This window comes from Netta rufina (genome assembly GCF_964035555.1).
Source record: "Netta rufina genome assembly, chromosome: 6".
Lineage (NCBI taxonomy): Eukaryota > Metazoa > Chordata > Aves > Anseriformes > Anatidae > Netta > Netta rufina.
This window is the reverse complement of record NC_140129.1, coordinates 31,921,008-31,935,082: the sequence shown is the minus strand read 5'-3', so window position 1 is coordinate 31,935,082 and position 14,075 is coordinate 31,921,008. Positions and strand designations below refer to the sequence as shown.

The 14,075-nt window shown below is 37.1% G+C and overlaps 1 protein-coding gene across 1 annotated transcript; it reads right to left on the bottom strand.

Annotated features, from left to right (window-relative positions):
• Window positions 1–424: 424 nt before the first annotated feature.
• On the bottom strand, window positions 425–11,284 carry DDX18 (DEAD-box helicase 18). Its single transcript, XM_084289621.1, has 14 exons — window positions 11,087–11,284; window positions 10,799–10,987; window positions 9,451–9,591; window positions 8,807–8,942; window positions 8,247–8,347; window positions 7,939–8,138; window positions 7,739–7,853; window positions 6,695–6,834; window positions 5,701–5,862; window positions 5,226–5,378; window positions 4,416–4,529; window positions 3,521–3,577; window positions 2,286–2,463; window positions 425–1,714 (listed from the first exon to the last, which is right to left on the bottom strand). The coding sequence occupies exons 1-14, from the start codon at window positions 11,202–11,204 to the stop codon at window positions 1,572–1,574; spliced, it is 1,947 nt and encodes a 648-aa protein (XP_084145747.1). The 5' UTR covers window positions 11,205–11,284; the 3' UTR covers window positions 425–1,571.
• Between the last annotated feature and the right edge of the window lie 2,791 nt (window positions 11,285–14,075).

Here is a 14,075-nt window from a genome sequence, read left to right as displayed (position 1 = left end):
AAAAAGAGGAAGAAAGGCAACACTACGTTCTGGATGCTGTAAGCACCCACAGTAGAAGGGTCACACTGTTTTTCTCCCCCAAATTATCGGTTTTCTCTATGGGTAAAAAGACAGACCACCAGTTTTTCCGCAATACTTCAATGCACGCAGCATCTTACTTCAAATCTGACATACTACTTCAAAAGACCTAAGGGTAACAGTTCAGTTTACATTGGAATAACTACAGTTGCTTTTATATTCTTAAGTAGTCATGGTTTACATTATGGATGATACAAAATAAAGAAAATAAAAACAGAATAAATAAAATAAATCACACGGGGCCCCGATTTCTGGATTCTATGACGCTTTATTCCTTTCTTGCATTAATGGATGTACATTCCTGAAATATTATCCTCCCCCCCCCCCCCCGCCCTTAATTATCTACTTCTACAGTGGTAGAGACCTGAAAATAATATATGTAATATAATTACTCTACTTTCCTGCACTTTGTGCTTTCTTTTCACTTACTGTCCATGCTTGTTCTGTTTGCAACATGCATTTGGTCCTCTTCCATTTCTCCCTCAAAACATCCTTTTAGGATATTTATACACCCCTTCAATTTTTTACTTGTGCACAAGCAATTTTACTGCTCACCACCTAAATCCTGTGGAAGTATCTTTGCTTCATTGCATCAACTTTATGGAGCATTAAAAAAAAAAAAAAAAAGAATGAAATTCCCACACCTTTATCTGGGCTGTCCTTCCAATCTAGCAACCTGCTTCTTATTTTTCTTTGCCCATTCTTAAGAGAATACACTAGACATTACCAGACAGGTGAATTCAGATTTCAACAGACCATGAAGGAAAACCAAACGTTTCACTAGAATGTTACCATTTAATTATAACATTAAGAGAAACAGTTCTAAGCATGTCTCTGATGTATATATTTTTTTCTTTTTTTAAATCCTGGACATCCCATATGTTATATGGGTACCATGACTTAAAACAGTTACAAGCTCAGTCTTAATTTGATTCAAAGGACATGTTCTGTTCTGAAGGAATGTTCTTATAGTCTCCAGGATAGTTGATGGACAAAGAGTTCTGTACCACTAAAACTGCAGTAATTCTTGTGAACAAAAATCCTTTAATTTTTTTTTTTTTACATTGTAAAAGTTTTATCCAGAGACCTATTAACTCTTCTGCATTTCTCAGCATACTGAAGTCTCTTGTAACACAAGTCATCTCACGCTGCAATCTGTCCTGCATTCTATCTACTCCAACAATTTCCAGGTGTGCATGTAAAAAGGGTAAATATAAGCATTTTTTTCTATAAAAAGCTGAAAACATGTTTTCTTTAATAAATCTGTAGTATTAACTTGAAATAATTACAAGCATGGCAAAATTATCAGGCCACCTGTCTTTATTTTCCTTTCCAAAGAGTCCTCCTGCAATGAAAGATGTTCTTATAAACAAAAACAAATTTCCCTAAAAATGCCAACAAAGCAGTTTAAAATTGAAGTAATTTTTTACTTCAGAGAGTTTTGGTGAAGGCAGTCTATTCCAACAGAACAAGCCATTTTAATGAATGCAGGATTAACGAGAAAACTGCCGATTGTCTGATTTCTTGTTAATATGCTTGAAGATTTTAGCTTTGTGGACGTTCTTCGATTTCTGGTAACCAAATCCTCCACCTCCGCCTCTTTTCTGTAGCCTTCTGCCTTGGCTGCTGTTCACATCTGGAATTTTGTGGGTTAAAGAACTTAAAAAAACTAATTTGAAATGTTACTTACTAGGGAGAAAAAAAAAGTAACAGCATTAATATAAAAAGTTCAGTTGCAGAACTACAGATCAAATTGAAGCTGTGTCTGTCATTCTAATGAACACTTCTATTCCTCCAGCTGTAGGAGTACAAATTTAACCAGAGTATCACTACTTCAACTTCTACCCACTGGCAGCTTTGACAAGAGGGACCCTTGCCCCTCTATTTCAGTATTCCATGATTAAACTTAATTACACACCTTTCAATGAAAATTATGGTGCGTGAAGAACAGCACCCTGGTAGATGTACGCAACATTTCAGCACCTGCTAACCTGCAGCAACTGAAGCACGTTCATGCACTGAAACAGATGTTTGTAAACACTAGAACTGGAAAAACTGCCATTTAGGATTTTCTTTTATAAACCATTTTTGAGCATGATGCATGCATGTGATTAACAGCAAAGCCAAAACAAAAACCAGAATTTGAAGTAGCATAGGTACTATAGCATAGCAGGAATTCAGCTTTGAAACACTGCAGTAAAGGATACTGAGGTCAACAAATGGAGGGACTTTAAAACCAAATGAAAGGCTGACTTTGTTAAGATCCAGGTTATTGACATTATATATCTGCTTCAGAGAATGGGAGTCATAAGCTCTAATGTAGGCTTTGTATGCTTCCTGGGCTGACTTGTGAAGAAAGTAGTTCTTCTCAATCAGTTTCTCCAGCTGGTGAGGAGGAAAGAAAAACAGAAGGCATGAAATTATGGCTGTAACAACTGTATAAATTATGTGCAAGCAAATTATTTACTGTGCAAGCTGCAGCGACATTCACTACTCACTTCAGTAAGACTGCACTGTGATATGTATGCGTGCACTCTGCTGTTACAGTGCTTTTATAAACAGAAAAACGAAAGAGCCTGAAGTGGAATTATACGATGATGCCTGTCTCATTTGACTTGTAGCATACACTAATTTGGCACACTAATATTAACTCACATTGGGTGTCATTATTTCCTAATTGTTCTTAACAACAATTCTCTTTCTGTAAAGCCTGTCTTCAATACTTCTTGTATTGCTATTTCAAGTTTAATTTATTACAAAGAAATTTTACAGAGTTCTCATGAAAAGAATGACTCACAGAACTAAACAACAATAAAAATTCTTATCTACAAAACTATCTATGTTATTCTCTTTAACTTTGTGTTCCATTGCTATTTTTGTAGCACTGCAGTACAAAATAGATTTGGCTGATGCTGGGCTTTATTACCATCAAGGAGGTTAAAAATATATTTGGAATATATACACTAGCATTTCTAGGTGTTAGTACTGGATTTCTTACATGTTGAAGGCTGAGCAAATCATCTTAGAAGACAAAGATATTCAGAATTAGTCTGAACATGCACAACCATTCAATGAAAGCTACTGGAACATCATGTTTAGTACGCTGGACAAGAACATTCTATTCAAGAGCTGAAGGCATATTTACATCATTATGATTTTGCAATATAACATGAAAAAACAATCCTTACAAGCAAATTCAGATGATGTAATGATGACAATTTAGTACTGGATATTAAAATCCATATTTGGTTTCACAACATTTTCTGTCTGTAATATCATATAGGGACAATATGACAGGAGGATTTACTACAGAATACTCACCTACAGGAACTTTTCTGAACATGCACATGTATTTTTAAATTTTAGTTGCAATAGACTATATCATCTGCATAAATTATTGTTATACGAATGTTCAGAGCACCTTTAGTAAGCCATTTCATACCTGAGACTGGATATCTGAAATCTTTGACCAAGAAAATTCGAATTCACTGAGTGGTACCTTTAACAAACAAGGAAAATATCTACATTATGTATGTATTACTGTACAAACAGTTAATGTGTTTAAGACCTAAAACAAATAGGATAAGACCTGTCAGATAACAGAACACTTACTTTTTAATATTTTAGCTATATCTCTTAATAGATAATTATAACTGTGAAGTTCAAGGACATTTTCATGAGTAAATGAAAATCATTAGATTACCTACAATTATTTTCGGTTTTTGACATTTTTTTCAAAGCAATAATCACACTATTACTACCCGTTATCATAGATACATTCATAAAGTGCCTTTGCACCAATATATCAGTATTATCACATCCTTTCAACTAGCATGAAGACCCGCATTATGACACTTTTACCATTTTAGCTTTTCCTTTAGAAGCGACATCACATTAATTACAAGTGGCAAAATTCTGGACTGTACACAACCCTCTATAGAAAGAGACTAACTAGGAGCAGTTCTACCATATTAAAAGGGCTACACTTGAAAGAAGGCTACCTTTATTTTGAAATTTATCAATTTTCTTTCTAAAGAAAAATAACAACTGCACTGGCCAAGCTCACAGTATCTTTCCATGATGGGTCATAGGAAATTTATTTCTTAATAACACAAGCTACACAGTTGTAAAGCAACTATAAATATACTCAATAGTTACTTTCGAGTCTAAGGTCAGCAGCACAAAGTCAGATGTTCAGTTAAATATTTTCTAAGCAACAGAATAGTTCTTGTTTAAAAGTTAAAGTGTTTCATTAATCATTACAGTTTTTGCCTTTGAAATCTTGGTTGCACTATGAAATCATAAAAAAAAAAAAAAAAAAGTCTACAGAAATTTACCCTGGCTTGTTTCAGGTAACGAAGAAAGCCCAGTTCTTCCGGTCGTAAAATGAGCAGAGCATGTCCTCTACCATTTATACCTCTGGCCGTTCTACCAACACGATGAATATACTCCTTTTTTGCAGAGAAGAAGAAACAGTAAGTTCAATCAGTCTTTCAAGCATTTAATAACACAGATTCACAGAAGAACATTTAACATTAATATACTGTAATGCATCATCAATTATGTTCTAAGAACATACACTGACACATGGATAAGGCAAACTAAGTGTGGACAATGCAAAGCACAATTAGGTTGAAACAGAAACTCCTGACTATAAGTATCTTACCTTTTATTGAGGGAAAAAGAATTGTAGTGCCCTGTAGCAGAAAATTTTACTTTGCTTTTGATATATTTACTCTACATATTTGTCAAGATTTTCCAGATCTGAGTTGTTCTTGTTTGCACTGGGCATTTATTCTAATGAGAATTCTAATTTTTAAATAAAAATCAATTTTCCATTGAAAAAGCTGTCAGGAGACTTAAGGACGTATATATAAACCTCATGTTCCTTCTAATAGATGTTTTGTTTTTTAGCTGATTAGATTTTAGGTTACTTGAGTACCATAAAGAGTAATGTTTTACAAAACTACTCTTAAAAATGTAACAGAGGTCTTAGCTAGGTGCAGCATATCCTGCTAGAGTAAGTGGAAGAAATCAGCTTCCAGATGCTAACTTGGCTGAATCCTGACCTCTGTTGAGCAGAAGATTCAGGTTTCTTTACTACATATGTAGCTAGGAATTGAAAGTTTTTTATTTCCTTAACTTACTTTTGGGTCATCTGGAGGGTCATACTGGACAATCCAGTCCACTTCAGGAATATCCAGTCCTCTGGCAGCTACATCAGTGCACAGCAGGATTCCAGATTCTGCATTACAGAACTGGAAAAATGTCGTGGTACGTTTTGTTTGTTTCTGCTTGCCCTAAAAAACAACAACCAAATATAATAAAGGCAGCCTCTTGGAGAGAAACAGAAAAACGGGCTACACACAAGAGGATAAATTAATATCAGTATTCAAACCTCATTTAGAAAACAGTAAGATTAACAGCATTGCAGTGCTCTTACTACATTGTTTTTACTTTATTTCATTCCTCTGCAAACTAATTGAGACCAGCACATCTTGTTAGCAGAGTATCTGTTTATTATAAACTGAAATGAAATAAATAAGGTAAATGAAAGATCCATAACAACTTACAGGTGTTATCAGATTAATTAAAAATGAAATCTATGTATAAAATACTTACATGAATGGCCATAACAGGCAGATCAATGTAGTTGAGTAATTCATAGTGGTACTTCACTGACATACACGAAGAAAAAAATACCATTAGTTTCTTCTTCCGGTTCTTCTTAAGGAATGTGAAGAGCAAAAGGAATCTTTTTTCAGATGGACATACCACATAACCCTGGAAATTATTTAAATGGTGTCAAACAAAGTTGTATGGAACACATTTTAGCTTTACCAATACAATTAAATCAGGGAGCTGTTATCTTACAAAACAGATGTGCCAAATAGTTAATTTTCCAGCTATACAGTTAGAAACCGTTTGATATATTTCCTGTTCCTCACCATGTTATATGAAACTCCTGAAGTAGAGTTACAGCCAAAAATTTACTCTGCTGATTTGAAGTAATTCTCCAATGGAAAAGTATTTTTTCACTAGTTCTCAAAAAATAGTATTTCAATGAAGAATGGTTTATACAATAAAAATCCATTTCAAGAACTTCTGAATTCTGATATTAAGTATGAAAATTACTGTATAGGCTTCTTAAAATTCTTTACAATTTCAGGAATTTTATCCAGTTTTTGCTACAAGTTTACTCTTTAAATATAATTTGTAACTACCAGTCATTTTAAAACACCACTCAAAAAATACTGTACAACTGTATATAGCTGGCATTTGAAGTAGCAACAGTGAAATCTATAGCATTTTCTAGTCTGCAACATGGTAACAGAATTACAAAGAGAACTGGAGCTTAAGTAGATAACATAAATAGGAATGGCAAAGTGTAACTAACTATTATTATCCAATGAACTTTTTTTATCATCTTTCCTGCAAACATTGACTAGATGCACAAAACTTACAGCTAGTAGAGTGAATAAAGCCCTTTAGGCAACTGATAGCTTTTGCCCAGTAGGATGTTAAACACTAAGATAGTATTTATACAACCTATTTAAAAACATATAGGGCAGTGTAAGTTCACAGATGATACCCTTTTTTGTAAGGTGTGTTTTACCTGTTCAAGACCATCAACTGTTGCTGTCTCCTTGTTATCATCAACCCCAACATACAGTGGCTCTTTCTTCAGAGAGATCTTTGCCAGATCTTCAACCTTTCTGGTTTGTGTAGCGGAAAAAAGCATTGTCTGTCTGCGCTCTGAAAGTATTTTAAAAGAAAGCCTTATTTTTAAAAGGAGAACACAAATATCAAGGCCTTAACGTCATTAGCTACAAACTTCCCTGAGCAAGTCTTCTCTTTTTTTTTTTCCCTCGCTTATCTTCTAAAGCAGGTTTTGTTGCTTTATGCATTGTATATTTTATTTACTTAGTGTGTTACCATCTGCAAAATCTTTATCTGCAAAAAGAAGATATTCTTTCTCTGGGAGAAATATTAATTAGCATTTGCTCTTCAATTTAGAGACAACAGTTTAGGTACAGACTTACCCTGTAATTCTAACTATAGATTGATTTCATTTTCATGGGTATTAAAATACTTTTGTTTTCCAAAACATGCTGCATACTTTTTATTTACTACTTCCATGCTTTTTACTGAATTTTGATAATTAAAGGAAGAGCCTTGGTGACTCTGAGATCGTGTTTTATATATCAATTGCAAGAAATACCTAAATCAAAGTAAGATAAAGCAAATTTTAAGGTAAACACTGAAATAAGCTTCTACTGTTCTTGGAAACACGAATAAAAGATCCAACTGCAAGCCAGAAAACCTTTTTCCTTATATTTAAGTTTTATAAGGAAATAATAAATTGTAGGTAATAAAACAGGTATAGAAAGATGAATGAGATCCTGTAGGTGTTGAACTAAAAGGATCTTATATGAACAGAATTATATTCCTAAAGTACGTTAAGAAAACTCTGTCTTTTAGATGAATGATGCTAAATAAAATAATGCATACTAGCTATCAGGAAAAAAGACAGAGTAAGACAATAACTCTGAGGTACACCTACAGAACTATAAAAATTAATGACGTCTTTTACAATAATTGAGTCATAAAGAAGACAAAATGTTAGCCAAGTAATTTCCAAGAAAGACTTTTTTCTTACTTGGTAGAAGTTTTATGATCTGTTTCATTTCTTCTTCAAATCCAACCTCTAAGATACGATCCGCCTCATCAATTACCAAACACTGCAAATTCTTGTACATGAAACCTGGAGTGTTCTAGAAGATTAACAAATTGAGAGTCAGACAGGGACAAGTATTTTATTATGTTTTATTAAGTATTAGGCATCAGTATTTTACCTACCTGCATATGATCCAGAAGTCTTCCTGGTGTTGCTACAATGATGTTGATTCCATTCCCAAGTTTCTGTGCTTCTGCTGATCTGTTACTGCCCCCCATTATCAGACCATAGGTGTGCACGTGATGATTCATAAGTTCTTTAAGAACTCCATAGGTTTGCATTGCAAGCTCTCGAGTAGGTGAAAGAATAATAACACCTGTTCCTAAAGCAGACATCAACCAAACAAGATTAAGTTACAGAAACTCACCCAATCCCCTTTACAGTCAAATCGACAAATGGGATTCAACCATGAAAAGAAGAAAAAGCTTACCATTTCTAGGCATGAATTTTAACTTGTAGATGAGCTCTACTGCAGGAATGAGAAATGCAAGTGTTTTGCCGCTGCCTGTTTTTGCGGCTGCTAAAATATCCCTACATAAAACAAAGTTACAAAAAGAAGCGTTTAGTTAAACCTACAGCGAAAACAGCAATCCCATTCTGGATGATGTTGACAATGTAAAAATGTAACAAAGCTTAAAGGAAGCCAGTATAGCTAATACTAAGAAATCTGTGGCAGATCTGGTCCACAACAATTGGTCTCTGCCTCAATGGACTGTGCAACACACTGTTCCAAGAGGCCAATGAAAACAGACTTCCCTGCTTTCAAAGCCAAATGCAAAGCAAGTTCCATGAACTTACCTCAGTATCTGTTCACAGGTAACAGATACAATTTCTTAACTTGTATTAACGTTTACAAACAAAATATTTTTAAAAATATGAGAATTATGTAAAAAAAAAAAAAGCTGTAAAAAGTCACATCTCATGTATTTATCTTGCTAGCAAAATTTCCACATTTGTTGTCAATATAGTTATTAAAAACACATTTTTTACCTGCCTTCCAGAAGAGGTTTAATACTTTTATGCTGAATTTCTGTCATGTGCGTAAAGCCCATGTCATTTATGCCTTTCAATGTATTCTCACTGACAAGACCATCAAGGGATGTAAAAGAATTGTCTTCAAAACCACCTGAAGAGAAGGGAAAACAAATTTCAAACTTATTTCTTCAACTCTATCTATCCCAAGACGACCCAGTTAGAACTGATGTTAAAAGGATTTTTTCTCATTCCTTCCTACCACAAAATCCTTAGATGTTGACAAAATACTCTGTATTAATGGGTCCCTAGGAATACTGCAGACAGCTGTTAACAGTGTATATGAGTGCACTGCCTCTCATTCTGATTTATTAGCCATACACCTCCATTTCACTGACATTTTCTTCCATAATGAAATGTGTGTGTGTGTGTATGTTATAAAACTGATTTTCACTAATAATTTTAAGACCAACAGAAGCGTAGATATAATGCAAATTTCAAAGAACAGTAACTGAAAAATAGATCTACCGCGGTCAGCATCATGCTACCTGTATTCAAACATGTAACTTTTATTAAATATCTGAAAACTGCAACTTGCTCTAGAAGAAAGCTTAAGAACTTGGGATTTTTGTACATCTATGAAAAATGAGGACACAAGATACCTGTTAAACCTAGCGGTAAACTAGGTACTTCATCCTCTTCCTCCTCTTCTTCCACTTCTTTCTCTCCAGAACCCTTCCCATCTTCATCTTCTGCCTCCACAGACTTGTCCTCCTCAGTTTTTGCTTTTTTAGTTTCTGTACCTAGGGTGTTATTTTTACAGAAAACTTGTTAATCGCAGTAAGGAATATGAAAAACATGTTCATCATTAAAAGCTGAGCCAGATTTATTTTCTTTAGACCGAAAATCACTGCTATGAATGTCATGAGGTAAGAGGGGTCATGAGAAGGGGTGGCAAGGTTTCCATGAAGCCTTCTGATGCAGATAGCAAGGCATTCATTCAAGTTCCTTGCACACAATCCACTTTGCATTGTAAACCAAAGCAACTTAGAGTATACCATGTTTTTTTTTTTTTTTTTCCTGGGGAAATGACAAAAGCATGATCCTATGGAAAAAATAAGTTGGTTGCTACTGATTTAGTATATATTAGAGTTCAAATACTATAGTTAGAATAAATGATTAGAGAATGTAAGCTTCAAAAGTGTATTTATATATAAATGCAGTATATAGGCAAAATGTAATAAGGACCTATTCTCTACTTATTGTGTAACAGCTAGCTTTCCATTAGAAGTATTTTGATGCACATTCAGAATTCTGTCTTTGCAAAAAGAAAAATTGCAAGGTACCAGCTATTGCACTCTTTTGCTTGATGTTTACAGAATAAAAATTGGGAAGGAAGAGATAAATTTCAGATAGGTTGTTAAAACCCTAAGATGCGTTTTCCAGTTATCCATCCAATTTCTTTACGATCATTTCTTGCAAAGCATATAAGGAGCGGTCCTTCTACTCATTAGTGTACTTGTATCCCTAAAATATCGTAATAATGCAAATCTGTTTTCCAGAAATCACTAGAAACATTGAGTAATAATCACCTATTTCACCAGTGTAATCTAGAGAAACACGACACAAAAAGGCAGTGCTTTTAGGTTTGTGCATAAGGGAAATCGCCACCAGAAACAGCCGACCCAGCAGCATGTGCTCTCCTATGCTGGCAGCGACCAGGGCAGGGCCCAGAGCTGCAGCAGCTGGGCACAGACAGTAACAGCTCCCAGGTATAAGCAGACACCCCTCAGATCTTCAGCTACTTTCTTCTACTTGAAAAAAATACACCACGGAAGATCTCCAGGCCTCTAAACCGTGCATCAGCCCAACCAGGTCACTTCTCACAGCCAACACACCCTCTCTGAAGGGGCACAAAGCCGAAAGAGGGCTTTTTTTGTTGTTGGGGAATGTCTCAGCGGTACTTAGGCTGGGCAAATGAATCCCGGCATACCGAGGAAGACAACGCACCGTTCTCGAGAGCAGCCGCCGCCTTCCTCTTCTTCTTCTTCTTCTTCCTCTTCGCCCCGGCAACCTCCGGGCACGGCGCCGCCGCCTCGGGGGCTTCTGCCTCGGGGGTCACCGCCTCGGGGGCTTCCTCCGCTGCCTCCTCCTCCTCCTGTTCCTCCTCCGGGGGGCTCAGCGAGGCCGCCGGAGGCGCTGCGAGGGCAAAGGAAACAAGCTGTGAGCGGCGGAGCAAGGCGGCCGGGGAGAGGCTCCGCGGTCCCGTCCCCATTCCCATCCCGGTCCCGGCCGTACCTGCCCGCTCGGCCTCCCGCAGCTTGAGGTTGCGCTGCCGTAGCTTGAGGTTGCGCTTGTGGATCTTCTTGCGGAGCAGCCGCATGGGCAGGTTGCCCGCGGCCACCGACACCGACATGGCGGCCACACGTGGGGACGTTAGCCCGGCACGGCACGGCACGACCCGGCCTCACCTAACCCGGCCCGGCCCCGCACCGCCTGACGGGCGGCCCGCAGCGGCACCCAGCGCCTCGGCGGAGGCAGCGCCGCGCTCCCTAGGCCCTCCTCTTCCTCCTCCTCTTCCTCCTCCTCTTCCTCGCCGGCCGTTACGCCTGAGAGGCTCCACACCTCCCTGCCAGCCCCTCCAGTCCTAGTGCTGGGCACTTCGGCCTTCATCCCTTGTAGCGTTCTCCTCCTCCTGCCTCCCCATCCTCTCCCAAAGGGGATGAGCCCCTGCCATCTGTGCTGTTGGCAACGCCCTTCACATCTTTCGTGACCAGCAGATGGCACAAATAGCACAGGAATTTACAGCGGGTTGCTGTGGTTTCTCAAGCCAATGACTGCTATGGTCTTAGAAATTTGAACGGCTGCAAGCTGTGTAATGCTCAGCCTGCAATAACTCGCTGTAAAGCAGATTTGAGCTGCAGAATTATTACTCTACTAATTTCGAAGTGTTTATTGCATATAACATCTTATCTTAAAGTTACTGCTGTCAGAGATGAAACAAAACTCGCTCTTCATCACCTGTAATCATTATCTTGATGTGTTCATATGGGTCACCAGGATGACTATTATCATTATTGTGTCAGAACTTCACCAGACGATACATAACATTTTAAAATTATTTTATTTATTAACAATATACCTACATTCAAATTACTAATAGTTACTAGGCTTTCACAAGAGAAACATGACAGATGGCTACTTTTCTTCAGTATGAATGCCTTGCAATGACAATATGAGTCATTATCTGCGAAATTTTAGAAAGGAAGGTGTTATAAAGGCATGAGAAAGACAGAGAAATTATAAGGCATTTGCAATTCTAAAAAAATATTGTTTATGAAAAGCTTGTGAAAGGAGGAGGAAGTATGACCAGAGAAGAAAAATTGTTCTAAGCAGGCATTGCTGGAGCAAGAAAAGATGTCCCTGATTCTATGTGATGTCTAGCAACACTGAATGAAGACCAAGCCAAATTAAAATTGTAACACTTTTACATTTTATACGTGAAACAGGAACCTTGCAGGTGAATAAAAACAAAATAACAAAACCATGTTTTTATTATTTTATTTATTTATTTATTTATTTATTTATTTATTTATTTATTTATTTTGAGCAGAAACTGAAAGCAATATGTCTGCTTGGCTAATTCTTTCACTAGGTCACTTTCCTTCCCAGGTACAAAGATGAACAGCTTCAACAAGAGGAACTGAAGAGTAAACCGGACTTCAGTATACCCCATGTTAAAACATTTTTACTGTTTTAATCCATATCTCGCTTCCTTTCATTCTGAATTGTTAATATTTCATAACTGCAAGTAGTTGCCATGGTTGTGGGGCATTGCACCTCAGTTGCAGAAAAGTTCACAGGTGTTCACTGTTGGGACATTCCGGACAGTTTGAAAAGTATGGTCTGTAGCTTAGTTTTTGAGATGCTGTACTTAAAGTTGTGTCACTGAAACTCTGAAGCAGGAAAGGTGACCATGTCCAAACTTTGACAGACTGGATAAAGCGTCTGGCTGCTGGTTTATTAAACTGACAGAATAACTCATCTCCCTCAGTTGTGTTTTGGAAATAGTGGAACCATCCTCAGCAAGAAAGGCTTTTGGTTTAAAACTCCAGGGGAAGTCAGTTCAAGGCTGAATTTTAAGCAAGTAAAATTTTCTTGCTGAAAGTCATGTAATTTAAGTTCTGGATATATATTTCCTTCTTTTCTCCCTGTCTACCTTATATTGTATCTACAAAATACATTGTTAATTAACTACAGGCTTGTTCTTCCTAGCCTGTACTGATTTATAGTTTTGTGGTTAGATTTACTATTTGGATGCACTTTTAACCCAGGCAGTGTTCATTGCTGGAATATGCTTGTTGTGCAGATAGAGTGAATTAAAAATCTGGGCAGGAGAGAGCTGACACTAATATTTACACTGAGGGCAGAGAACACGATGTCCTTCAGGCATTGCATGGTCCACATGTTCATATATCAACCAGTACTGCCAGGATCACCACCGTTTAGCTTTCACCTGCACCATCACACCTCCAGATCTGCCAAGAATTGGGACCTGAAAACCCTGGTATAGTAAAACCCTGCATAAAGAACTCTCCTTAGTGAGTCTCCACTTTGGGTCCCAGCTGGCTTGGCAAGTCTTTGTGAAATTGCATTAGTGTGGCACGAGGCCCAAAACTGCTCCTGAGAAGGTATGTTAGAGCCTGCCGAGCAGGATATATTGGCTTTGCACCAGTCATGTGATAACACGATTTTACTGCTTTTCAATAAAAGCATGGAGCACAAGGAAAACTTCAATGCATTTGAAGAGAAACGATGATCTTTCATCTGTGTAAACAGATGTCAGTGCATTATGTATGGAAATTTGGAAATTAGGTCCCTTTAGGTTGCTAACTATCATGTGCTCCAACATAGCTTTGTCTCAGCATCTTGTAAAAGTTGTTGCTTAGAGTTTGCAAAGTGTACTTAGCTGGAGATTTCAAAACATATTTTATGAGCTCCTTCTTTTTGTTTTTGTTCTTTTTCTTCAGGCAGGAACTGCAGAAAGTCACAAAAAAGAGAGTCAGAAGGCAATAATGATAATTTATTCATGACAGGTCCAGACAATATTTTAAACCACTAACTCATCTCAATATTTTTTCTCTGAAGTTTGGCATTTCTTAGATTTTATATGAATTCCCAGTGGCACATAAGTCTCATTTCTGTCCAATAGGTTCATTTGTAGTTGCTTGACTTGTTGGGCAATCGTTACCAACAATAGGATTTTCTCAAGTCATTATTGAGTTGC